The sequence below is a fragment of the Notechis scutatus genome, chromosome 1 (assembly GCF_049901735.1).
Source record: "Notechis scutatus isolate UNSWTSFEM ecotype Mainland chromosome 1, rNotScu1.2, whole genome shotgun sequence".
Taxonomy (NCBI): Eukaryota; Metazoa; Chordata; class Lepidosauria; order Squamata; family Elapidae; genus Notechis; species Notechis scutatus.
In genome coordinates, this window is record NC_142009.1 from 289,749,947 (window position 1) to 289,763,359 (window position 13,413).

Below are 13,413 nucleotides of genomic sequence, written 5' to 3' on the forward strand. Positions count from 1 at the left end.
AACAAGTCCATTGCAAAAGAGACAATTCATCCCGGAGCAGGGAAACATGAAAATTACACTCAGAGCACTCCCCTCCCTTAATTATAATAAGTTGAATGAGAGAATTACTTTGACAGGTTTTCAAGGTTCTGTTATATTACCCTACTAGAAAGAAATATTTTCTTAGATATCCAAATGATTCTTGTATCAGGAGTTTGCCAGTCTTGCATGATTCGGTATTAATCTTGAGAACCTCTCTGTCTATGGAGATTCTCAGTCATCCAGGTACTGGTTGTCCAAAGGTGCTGTTTTAAGAGGCAACTAGATTTGTTTTTCTTTAAAGACATTTCACTTCTCATCCAAGAAGCTTCTTCGGCTCTCATCCAGAGCTGAAGAAGCTTCTTGAATGAAAAGCTAAATAAATAACTTCAAAGAAAAACAAGAAAGTCCAATTGCCTCTTGAAAAAGCGGGAGTTGAGAACCTGTCATATCAATGTTCCTGCTCAGGTAGTTTAAGTCTAGAATAATTAATCTGAAGTTGCTTGGAATCTCTTTCTTCTGCTTTCCCATTTTCCTGGGTTGTGATATCACTTTTGCAATGATCCTGTTTCCGGTTCTACTTTCCCAGATATGTTAAACACTCATAGTTGCATACAAACTGGTAGAGACGTTGCAATAAAGTGTCTATGTTAAGAATATTTACATTGAACCTGTGCCAGGGAATTTATGTCATGGAATAAATATGTGGTAATTTGCATGAGAAAAGGTAATGAGCAATTAGATGAAGAAATACAAAGACGCCATATGATAAGAATATAAACACAAACTGATTTTTCCCTCTGTGGAACTAATATTTAAATAATATTTCTCATCAGATCAGTATTTATAATATTTTCTTCTACAGCATTGAAGTGTAGAAATAGTGCAGAAATAAAATAATCATTCTAATTAAATATGTCATTATCTTTGTAGGCAATACATTTGGAACGATTTCTGGCTAACGCCTATTGGCATAGACACTTAATATTTGTTTACCAAAACAAAATTCTTCCAGCTCTGGAAGATTTGAATTTTATAATTAAATGCAATGTAAGCTATACAGGTAAGTGTCTTTGAAATCCTGTTGTCAGTATCAAAATATGTTGTATATAGTGTGATACTGACTATACATAATGTATATCATACTATATATAATTACTGAGTTAGATAGACTACTGTTTAACATTTTGATTAGTCAAATATTTGTGAATTATTTTCTAGGTATGATCATGATAACAGTGATAATTTAGATCATGAACAGCCAACCTTTCGGCATGCCACTTGGCTGCACTGAATGAAAGAATTGTCTAGGGCTACATCTAAATGTGTGTGTGTGTATAATATATACATACACACATATAAAATGGGTGTCCAACCTATTGGCTTGCCTTGGGCTGCATCTAAAGATAGATAGATAGATAGATAGATAGATAGATAGATAGATAGATAGATAGATAGATAGATAGATAGATATAGATAGATATACATATATATTAGATATATAGATATATCTATATACATCTGGCAGAACAAACAAAGCGAAGTTTATCCCTAACATCAGTGACTGTTGGTGGCCTCTTACTCACTCTCAGCCCAACCCACCTCACAGGATTGTTGTTGTGGGGGAAATAGGAGGAGGAAGAAGTATTAGGTATGTTCACTGCCTTGAGCTACTTATAAGGTAATAAAGGTGAGATTAAAAAATCTAATAAATAAATCATCCAATTTCCTATGAAAACTTAAGATTCATTACATTAAACTGAAATTATTTTAAAAAGTATACATGAATGGTATTCCATTAATATTTAAGATATTTTTCTCCTATTTTGAACTTGTAGATGCTTATTTGTCTAGAGCTCAGATATATAGAAAACAGGGAAATAATCACTTGGCAAAGATAAATTACACTTTGGCACTGAGATATAGACCCACAGATCCTGAAATATATTACAAGAGAGGTGAAATCCATGAAGAAGAGGGTGAGTTAATACTGGCAATGGAAGATTATACAAAGGTATGCATTATTATCTTTAATTTCATTATATATTGACTAGCTCTTAAATAATTACATGATTAAATCTATGCACCAAAAGAATTAATTAAAAGAGCAATTTTTTAAAAAATAATAATTTTAACAGTAGTCATAATACCTCTGAAACCCAGGTAATTTTTAATGTAATTTGTATTATAGCAAGATGGTCTGCTGTTTAAAGAAAAACAATAGAAATAAATAATTCTAAAATTAAAATAGTAATAAAATAATTAAAAACAAATAAATAAATTAAAAAATACAGAAACAAACAAAAAATTCAAAGGGCCAACTCGAGGGACCACTGGCTCTTTTTCTGCCATCAGGTTTCTATGTTTCTAAAAAAAAACCAAAGCTGGATAATCTTCAAACTGTCTATGTCTGCAAATTTTAAAAAATAAATAAATAAATAAAACAAATGGATAAATAGTTTCAGATTGTTCCTTAATCCCCAAACATTGATTATATGAAAATAATAAATATTACTATAATAATATTACAAATAATAACAGCAACAATAATAGTTTTATCAATCTTTTGGGGTCAACATGAACCACTTTGGGATACCCTGATATATGTTAACACCGAGAGCTCCATCCAGGTACAGTCATGTGAAAAAGTAAGTACACCCTCTTTGACTTACATGGTTTTACGTATCAGAGAATAGTAAAAATCATCTGGTCTTTAGCAGTTCTTAAAATTCAGTAAATATCACCTCAGATGAACAACATATGACATATATTACACAATGTCATCATTTCTTTTACAAAAGTAAGCCAAAATGGGGAAACCGTGTATTGTTGTTCATCATACCTCCTTTTAGGAACTAAGGACCAGATGATTTTTACTATGATCTGATACGTAAAACCATAAAATTCAAAGAGGATGTACTTACTTTTGCATGTAACTGTATGTATGGATTGGGGGAAGAGTTGCACAGGCAGATGAAGCCATTCACCCACACCTCCCATGAGTAAAACCCAAGCCTCCACCCACTTTTATTAGTTTTCCTGCAACAAAAGAGGAACCAATGAAGCTTCCTTCATATTAGCATACCTGCTTTAGGTGGCTGGGTTCCTATTCCTATATGATAGTGAAAAGCTAGCTGAGAGAACCTCTGATGGTGAGGGAAGCATTGTAGCTTCCACTTTTCTTCCAGTAACTTTCAGGAACTCAGCAGTCTCTTCTCTGTTCTCCCAAATAGCTCCATGATCAATTGGCTTTGGAATTTCCTCCTTGCGCTTCTCAGCTGCTGAACAATCAAATGAGCAATAGGCCACCATCACCTGTTGAAGACCACAAGGGGTAGTTCAGCACCTCCAGGCTATTGCATGGATGTCTGCTGAGGCTGGAACTTACCCAGACTTGTTATATTCTGAACAAAGTAAATTATTCAAAAGCACTGTAAATGTCAGCATTGCAATATTGTTATAATGCAATTTTATATGTTTATGTTCAGAAGTAAAAAGTCACAATACACAAAAGGATTTACTGATAAGAAAACATGAACAGCATCAACGCCTCTGCTATTTCAGGCAGAAAACAAATCACAAATTTAGAAGATGATTCAATAAAAGCAATGATTTATTACCTTTTTAATGACTGCTGTTTGCATTGTTTAGAATTCTGATGAATATTAAAATAAGAGTAAACTTTATCAAGTGTTTATGTATTTTTAAAATCAATGTAGTGCCTTTACTATGATCCCCAAAGAATTGATGCACGTATGAAACATGGAGTATATTATTTTAACAAATCAAATTGGACTGTAGCTATGAATGATTTTACAACTGTGATTAAAAATGATCCAAAACACGCAGAAGCAAGGTAAGCACAAATTATATTTTATTCGAAATATTTGTAGTTTAAACTAATCTGCAGATATCTAATATAATGTCGTATTTCATTATTTGTAAGCATCCACAATTAACTCCCTCCTCTTCATCTCTGCAAGTTTAAGGACCTGTAAAATAGGTTTAAAGGCATTTTTATTTGACTAGCAGATTAGTTGAATGGCTTACAGTATATCTGGTATAAATGATATAAATCAGTGGTGGGTTTCTACCGGTTCTGTCCACCTCTGTAGAACTGGTAGCTCTGAGGAGCAGCAGACATAGAACCGGTTCTATGTCTGCTGGTGTTTTTGCCCACCTGCCCGCCCGGGCTCTTACCTGACCTTTGTTTCCTGCTTTTTCAACTTCAGCTGCCATGCGAGGCACAGCTGCAGTTTAAAAAGCAGGAAAAAAGTGCTTTTTGAAAGGCTGCTTCTCTGCATGTACCGTGCTAATGACGATTTACAGGCACGCCAGCGCAGCATGCAGGGAAACACATCGTAAATCACCGAACCTCGTAAATCATCTCGTAAATCACCGAACCGGGAGTTAACCCTGTCGGATCCCACCCCTGATATAAAACAAAGATTAAATTGATCTTGTGGCAGCTATTTTTTAAACTATAAACATGCATAAAAAGCTCAAAACATATTAGGATTTCATTGAAGATGTTGGATTACTAATAAGTCCCTGCCTAAACTTGCACCCTCTGTTAATGAAAAATAAATAAGTAAATGAGATGAGATTGTTCAGAGAAAGCTTCTCGACCGTGTAAGATTCTATTTCAGTTCTCTGAATTTTTCATCTATTTTTACTCCCCCCAAAATTAATTTTGTCCTGTACTACTTTACTCAATGGAGTAGGAGCTGTCTTTATCCACAAAATGAACTCTTAAGAAGATCTATGGAATATTCCTCCTGGTCATTAAAAGAAGCCATTGGGAATACTCCTAATTGAGGGAAAAATAAACTAACTACTTTATAAGTCTTTTATGGGATTTAAGGAAAATGAAGCTTTTCTTACCAAGATAGAAGCCTGAAAACAGTTGAATCTTAATTTAGTGACCCCTAAACATGGCACCACTAAGTAATTTGCTAAGGAAATTAGATAGAAGCCTGAAAACAGTTGAATCTTAATTTAGTGACCCCTAAACATGGCACCACTAAGTAATTTGCTAAGGAAATTTACCATTGCTAGTAATTTCTGTGAAACAGAAACAATGCATTTGCTGAAATATTTGAAATAAGTTAAGAATTCCCAAATGAGAATATGGAATAAGGAGAGTTCTAGCCTATTAAGAGAAATACAACGAACTGTAAACAGCAGATCAACATTGAATGGTAAAAATCTTCCTATGTTTTTGGATGAAGTATGGATGAAATAGGGAGGATTTTGTAGAGCATTTGAGTGTGGGAATGACATGATGCAAATCCTAGAATGTCTTGAATGAAAGCTTGAGCTGATAATTACTTATTGTTTAGTTAAACTTATATGGTGACTTGGAAATATAAAATATCAGTATAAACTATATCAGCAGTCATTGCACACACAAGTATATTTGTTTTCATGGAAGTGTTTCTTTTATACCTTAATTATATAAGAAGCATTTAGGGAAAAATCTTCCTCCTAACTCTTTAGGTCATATTTTACCTTTTAAGGTAAGAACTTCCCCCACCTTTCTATCCTTCTGCAAGAGCCTGAAGATCTGGCTGTGCCAGGTGGCCTGGGGACCAGATGGGGAAATTCCACACTGGCTGCTGGATTGATGGCAAACTTCACCTATCCCCTTCCTCTCTGCCCTCCACCCATCCATCTTTTTGTTATAATATTGAGCTATTCTCATGTTCTTTTTCATTGTTTATTTTATTGTTCTATTATTTTACTCCTGTTCTATTTACACCTTTTTCATTTCTTCCTTTTTATTGTTGGAAGCCGCTCTAGAGCAACCCCACGGCGAGATAGGTGGCAAATGAATTTAACAAGTACATATAACAAATATTAAAAAATTATATTTAGTTAAAATATAAATAAATATAGATATATGAATTTATATGTATATATTTATAAACCCAAATATACATTTATAAAAATATAATTTATACTTATATTTAAAATTTTAATTCTTACAGAAATAAATAGTTGTTTTGTCAGATCAGATACTTGTTAAAATCCTGCTGACTTTTTAAAGTTTTAAGTATAATGTCTTGGAAATAATGATGCAACTTTCTTTCCAGAACCTACAGAGGAAGAATTTACATTAAGCTAGAGCAATATCAAAATGCAGCTGCAGATTTAGCTGCTGCAATTCATTTGAATCCCCGTAACTGGATAGCATTCTATTACAGAGGTTGCATTTTGAGGAAGATTGATCCAAAACAATCTCTACAGGACTTAAGTGTTTCTGGTATTACTACTTTAATTTTCATTAAAATATGAATTGCTTTTATGAAAAAATTATTTGTTTCAATGAATTTGTTTTCTATAATTGTGAGAAGAATATTGTATGCATTTTGAAAAGTATATTTTTGCTTTTATAAGTAATTTTGAACTGAAATTACAGAACTCCTAATTATCTATATCTTGTCTATCTAATTATTTGTGATAGTTGCCTGTTTCTTCACAAGATTCTGTATATTATTTATTTAAATGAAAATAATACTAATGTATCATTTTCTATGCAGTTTGTCTGAAATATACACTGAATTGGTATACACTTTTCATATGAGAGTCAGTTAATATGATATTTTAACAGTTGATATGAGGGCCAATTTGGTGAGTTCTAGTCCAGCCTAAGGCACAAAGCCTCTCTCTCTCCCTCTCCCTCTCCCTCTCCCTCTCCCTCTCCCTCCCTCCCTCTCCCTCTCCCTCTCCCTCTCTCCCTCCCTCTCCCTCTCCCTCCCTCCCCTAGAGGCAATGGCAAACCATCAAAGTAGGTAACTGGAAACCACTTCAGAAATCTTGCTAAGAAAACCACAAGGACTTTTCCAGACAATGGCCAGAAGTCAACCCTTACGTGAAGCCACACACATAAAAGTTGATAATGCTCTTTTCCCAAACATAACTATTTTACACGAACATATCCAAGAAAAATTGATTTATACAAGGCTAAAAACTGGTTTGCTGCTATAGTGGTGATCATTCAGGTATTTCAGGTTATTTCATTTTTTTACAAATCTGTGAAGGTTTCTGTTACCTTTCTAATAGTCACACAAGCATGCACAGAGATGTAAGGACACTTTTAGATATTACTAGATTCTGCTTCAAATATTGGTGAGCTATTTTATCATTGGGACTTCAATCAGTATTAATATGGTTTAAGTTTCTTGTATATAGAAAAATATTATTTTCCACTTTCCTATCAAATCATAAATTTTTCTGAAACTCAACTTAAATTCAAGATTATAAAAATCTTGAAATTTCTACCAGATGAATGAAGAGCAAATTAACTTTTAAAATCTATTTTATTTTATTCAAAAGGAAGTTAAAATACAAAATAAAAATAAATAAAAAACACAAATATAAAGCAATGAAGATTTTTTTAAAAAGTGTATTGAAAAGAAAAAAACTCCAACATATATACACATTATCCCCCCACCTGAATACTGATTAATACATTACTAAAATATTGGTTCCCACCCCTTGCAAAAGAGCCCCTCCAATTTCTAAACTAATAAATCTATTTGCAAATTATTGACTTGTCATCTATATACTATATTAATGAGAAAATAGTTAACAGGAAGAACAATAATAATAATAAAAGACAAAGTTAAAATTTCAAAATCCTCTGTTAACCAATTGTTATTGTAATCAACTTGTAGAAAATTTGCTGTGGCATCTTATCTATCCTAAATCATCCCCAAAATTAAGACTGGATCAAATATTGTTTATTCCTTAATGGGATATGTTGTCAAATTTTGTCTTAATTAAATATAATAAATTCAGTCTTCACAGTAGGTCTATCTTCCAAACAAAATCTAGATAGTGTGATTTCCAGTTAAGTGTAATAAGTCCTTTCTCGAATCTCCCTCAGTTCTAGGAAAAAACAATTTGTCATTTCTCCCTTCAGCCAAGTTACTAGTATTGTGAAAGAATATAGCTCCCAGGAGATGTAAGTGATTGGCTGAGTTAGTTCTCCATCTGTGGGGTCCATATTTCTTTGGTCTGAAACTCTCACATCAGAGTCATTTTGTGTAGCATATCTAAAACTACATACCTTTGTATATTTTCCACGGCCATTATCACTTCATCAAACTATTTAGAAAACTTTCAACTAAAAGTTGCATGTTACCAGAAAGTCTTTTCTCAATTTTCAGTAACTATTGCTTATCTATAATATGATACATTGTTGCTCTGTACAACTTGATCAGGGAACGCTGAAGCAGAAGGAAATAGGAAATGTATTTTCTAGATATTTCAATCTAAGATCAAAAGAAAAATTTAAAAATCCTGCAAATGTTTTACAAATACAAAAAATGCAAAAACCCTGTGGTGAAAGTCCAATATTCAAATGAAAGCACTTCACCATCCAAAAACACACCATGTTTCCTTACAGGAAACGTGAAAGTTATTCAAAACAACAACATAAATCAAAGGGGAAAAAAGAATAGCTAGAATCTAGTAGGGGTTGAAATAAATCAGCATTCAACCAGCTGGTCAACTTTTAAAGGCAAAAAGCAAAGGAAAATAATACATTCACAATACATCCAGGTGGGTCCACCACCATCCAAAAGTCATTTTGGGTCATTCTTAAGTGCTTTCAAATCCAGGGAGCAGCACTGCTAGAGAACCAGTTTTGGCAGCAAAAATAGCAGATCATCGGCAAGGGAGGAAAAAAGGCTCTTACCGTACAACAGCCATCTTGGGGAGATGAAGAGCATACAAATGAAACTTCAGTTTACCAGACCTTAATGCAGTAGATTTTTTATGCAACAGACTAAATTATACTATGCTTTACTTCCTTTACATTACATCATTATGATGCAATTGGCAGTATTTGTGTCATTTGTGTGATGTAATGCAAGTAACATTTGTGTAGTGATGTCACATATACGATGTAACATTGTCTTGATAATGCTTTTTTCAGTTGATCCCAGAAAAGAATTGCCTCCTTCAGATTAATTTATTAAAACGGGATTTATTAAAGCTGGATTTAAAGGCACATTTAACAGGTGAAAATTTAGGGTATTCTTCTCTTCCAGTCCTTCTCAATCATAAATTTGACAATATTGGTGCTTTCCTTCATCGTGGGATCTTGTATGCAGAATTGAAACAGTGGCACCTGGCTATCTGTGATTTTGAAAATGCAATTGCTTTGGACAGGTATTTTTTTACTGGCTTGCTCTCTCTTTTAAATTACTTACTCTTGAATGTAGCATTTAATCATACAAACCGGTTGCAAAAACAACACATGCCACAATAATTTAAGGCACTGAATATCTTTTACAGCCATTAGAAACATTTTTTTTTCAAATGTAGAAGTGTCCAATGGGGTAGCACCCTCTAATATAATATCACTTATAAATCTTGAAATTACAGGAATGTTATTATGATAACCTCATAAAATGAGTCTAGTATTCTTTTCTATTTTATCAGGTACATACCTAACCCCAAAGCACTCTTAACACAACAGGAAATTCTGCCATTTTCTACTGCAAATGGTGTTATCCATTCTCCAATAAAACTCCTTTGACTATAAACTTATTTTTCTACAATAGCAGGCATGATGTTTTTCTTGTTCTTCAGGAATAAGGGCGAAAATGAAAGGCGGCAGCATTGGTTTTGTGACAAACACTTTTTAAAAAACTTACATATCTGTGCTTGAAGACAGTAAATTCTATGAAATGACTTGCTGCAGAATGTAATATTTATACAATTTCGTCTTTGTATTAGGAGTCTTACAACACCTTATATAAACATTGGATTGATTATGATGTTGCATTCGGATCAGTATTTTGATGCTATTTTACGGTTCACTGAAGCCATTCGGGTTGATCCATTAGATGTTATACCTTACTTGTGCAGGGCACAAGCTTACCAGAAGGTATCTATTTTACGTAGTTAAGAATTATAAATATTTATTCCCAAATAGCCATATGTCTGCTTGTTTACCATGGAATAGCGAGAGATATTTGATTCAGGGTTTTTGTCTTTCTGAATTGTTTGTGAACACGTCTAGTTTTAAAATTATATAACTGAAATGGAACAGGCCTTCAGGTTTCTCATCAAAAGATAGGCAGATGCATTCAATTTCTATTACAGAATCCAAATATTCCATGATTGTTTCTCTTTAATTATTTCTCCTGGTTTGCCGATGCTTTCTCTGCCTGGACTTGTCTAATTGCAAACCTGGGGACCAGAATCCTAATTATTTTCTTGCTTCTCGTAGCAAACCCCAATGAGTTTGCACTCGTTTCCTCATTTACCCAACTTTATTGCTACATCCTGGTTGCACTGAACTTATAATTTGACTAAAGATTTCCAACATCATTGATAAAAAAGATTGATACGAACATATTATGTTCAAACAAAAATAGAATTAAGAAGGAATAGTAATTGGAGAAGTCGATTTCCTAGAGAGAGAGAGGAAGGGCATTTTTATTATTAGGCAGTGATGCTGATGATGTGTCTGCAAGTAATCCAAACCAATATTTTCTCCTTCCCTTACTGAGGAACTTGTTCTACAAAGTGGGCCCTTCTCCAAACTAGATCCTCTACCTTTTCTTTTCTCCTCTGTGCATCGTTATTCAAATATTGTGACACCTTCATAGTAATCCAGGTTTTGTCATAATATTCTGTTTTACTAATCTCTTCTGTTGAAAATACATTGTGGTGGATTACATACTGTATGTACTGCAATATCAGATCAATGGTATAATCAACTACATACTAAGGGAGAATGGGAAACTGAACAGTCACAGTTTTAGGGAAGAGGGATTTTAAAATTTCACCTAGTCTGAAGAAAGCCAGTTTAGTGTAGTTATGAAGATATCAGATTAGAAAAAGGGAGGTTGTGAAATCTAGTCCTGCTTTAGGCATGAAACCAGTTGAGTTATCTTGGGCCAGCCATTCACTCTCAGCCCTACGAAGGAGGCAATGGCTAATGACTTTCACAACATTGCCAAAAAATCTGCAGGGACTAGTTTAGGCAATTGCCAGGAGTCAAGACTGTATGGAAAGCACTAAAGAAAAGGAGGGTGTGTGAGATCTAGTTTGAAGGAAAAAATATTTGTTTTTAAACAGAATGTACTTAATGTCTCAGCATCCACGACTGAGAAATAAAAATGTCTTTTTAAAAAAAAAACAGGTTCATGATTTAAAGAATTCAGTTAAAGACATAAATAGAGCCATTCACCTCCATCCCAACTTACCCCATTTATTCTTAATAAGGTAAGCATTTCTCAAGCATCTTGCTTAATTTTGTTTTCTTACTTTTAATTGTAGTTAATTGTAGTCCATATAATTGTAGTAATGTGTATCATTAAGTCTTAAGTTCAAGATTTCTTTTTATTTGCAGTATAAGAACACATTTTCAGTGTATAATAGCAAGGGCAAAAGATGGAAAACCAGGTTGCCCCTCACATCTTTCTCATCTTTATGCAGTTTCCTGATTGCAGAGATGAGAGGGTCAATGAACAGATTGTAGGTCTTCAAAAAGATTATCTCCTTAGAAAAGTGCTCAATAATTATGTGCCATAGAAATATTAATCATGAATCATGAATGCTATTTAAATAAACTGTTTTTTAGATGAGAAGTTTTGAGTGGATAGGAGATGAAAGCAGTACCTGTTTTGCAGTTCTTTAAAGCAGCCATAACATTTGTTGGGATTATGTAACTGCTGTTTGGAGCTGGTAATGTTCTTTAAAGAATTGTAGAGAAGAGCTGCATTTATATTTCATGAAGCATCTTTTTGAAATGGAGTCTAGAATTCAAATTAAACTTGATCATTAAAATCAATAGAATTAATTATGTACTAATTAAATTGATATGCCACTTCTGAAAAAATAAAAAAAACATATCTTAAGTAAATGAACTATTTTTGATGTGTCATTAAATGTCTGACTCAGGAAAAAGATTTATTTTTTATTTATTTATTTATTTGATTTGCCAATTGTTTACAAGATAATAAGTATAAATGTATACATAGTTGTGAATACATGAAATGGGTACATATAAGAAAAATAAAAGAATAAGAGAAACAATAGGACAGGGACGGTAGGCACGTTGGTGCGCTTATGCACGCCCCCTACAGGCCTCTTAGGAAAGGGGTGAGGTCAATAGTAGACATAGTAAACATAAAAACATAGTAAACATAAAAACATAGTAAACATAGTAGATGAATGTTTTGGGGTTTTTTTGTAATTTTTGTATATTTAATAGAGCATTTCTTACCATAAAGGTGATTTAAATGAATTTTGGAAATACTAAAAATGGTTTCTTATTTCTATAGAGAAGTTCCACTGGGAGAAAGGGATGCAGCTAGCCTTCATATGCCTCTATAACTGTCCATGGTCATATGGTTAGCATAGAATCCTTCCTCCTTTTGTGTTAGGACTTGAAAAAAATGTAGTGAGCTCCTGAGATTTAGTTATTTAAAACTGCAGGTTTTCCACTGAAACTAATAGTGGATTAAATAGAATGCTTGATTTGGAATGTCTCTTATTAATATATATATATATATATATATATATATATATATATATATATATATATATATATATATATATATATATATATTCACAAATATAGTGAGGAATTTGTTGAAATATTTTATTACAGGGGACAGTATTTACTACAAATGAAGCATTTTCAACTTGCAAGTTTCTGTATACACCAAGTGGCAGAAATGGACAAAGGTATAGCTCTTTCAAAGTACTGTGCAATTTTGGTTAGATTCAGCATGGTTTTCCCCCCCTTGCTTTCATTTTTGTATAGTACAGGAATCTCCAGACTGGTAACTTTAGGATTTGTGGACTTCAACTCCTCAGCCAGCCATGGCATAGTAGATCCACTTAGCTAATTATAATTTTTTGAGATATCAGGGGAGCTCTATAAACAACACATACTTCAAGTACTATGGCTCTCTGGATCTATTACAGTTTAACAATAGTATGTAAAATACAAGATAGAGTTAGTGTTATAATTGATATGCCATACTTTTTTTGTTTTGATACTTTCTCAATGAAGGCGAACACTCTCTCTTTCCATTGTCTGTATACCAAAGTCTGTAGTAATAATAATTTGGTCTATTACCATTACATTTATTATTATTTAAATCTCCTACAGGATCTCTTGGATGTTCACTTGTTCAAGAAGCACTTGTGCAGTCATTTTGTCAAAACTATAATAAGGCTATTGAGTGTGCAATTGCAGCCACAAGAAGCCAACCTGAGCCTGCTATATATTGTCTACTTGGAAAAATCCAGATGAAAGCCAAAAAATTCAAGGTTAAGAAAATAGTCATGTTCATGAGTTTTTGTTAAATCTTTTAAAAAGGCAAACCCCTAAAGAATGAGTGTTGTAGAAAATGGATGAAT

The 13,413-nt window shown here is 33.2% G+C and overlaps 1 protein-coding gene across 1 annotated transcript in view; it reads left to right on the plus strand.

Annotated features, from left to right (window-relative positions):
• Nucleotides 1-13,413, plus strand: part of TTC6 (tetratricopeptide repeat domain 6) — an 89,854-nt gene that overhangs the window by 55,067 nt on the left and 21,374 nt on the right. Inside the window, exons 14-22 of the mRNA XM_087951849.1 lie at nt 952-1,081; nt 1,857-2,032; nt 3,738-3,874; nt 6,114-6,283; nt 9,078-9,198; nt 9,769-9,919; nt 11,183-11,265; nt 12,656-12,732; nt 13,163-13,323. Of these exons, the coding sequence (XP_087807975.1) occupies nt 952-1,081; nt 1,857-2,032; nt 3,738-3,874; nt 6,114-6,283; nt 9,078-9,198; nt 9,769-9,919; nt 11,183-11,265; nt 12,656-12,732; nt 13,163-13,323 (1,206 nt within the window). The remainder of the gene's footprint in view (nt 1-951; nt 1,082-1,856; nt 2,033-3,737; nt 3,875-6,113; nt 6,284-9,077; nt 9,199-9,768; nt 9,920-11,182; nt 11,266-12,655; nt 12,733-13,162; nt 13,324-13,413) is intronic.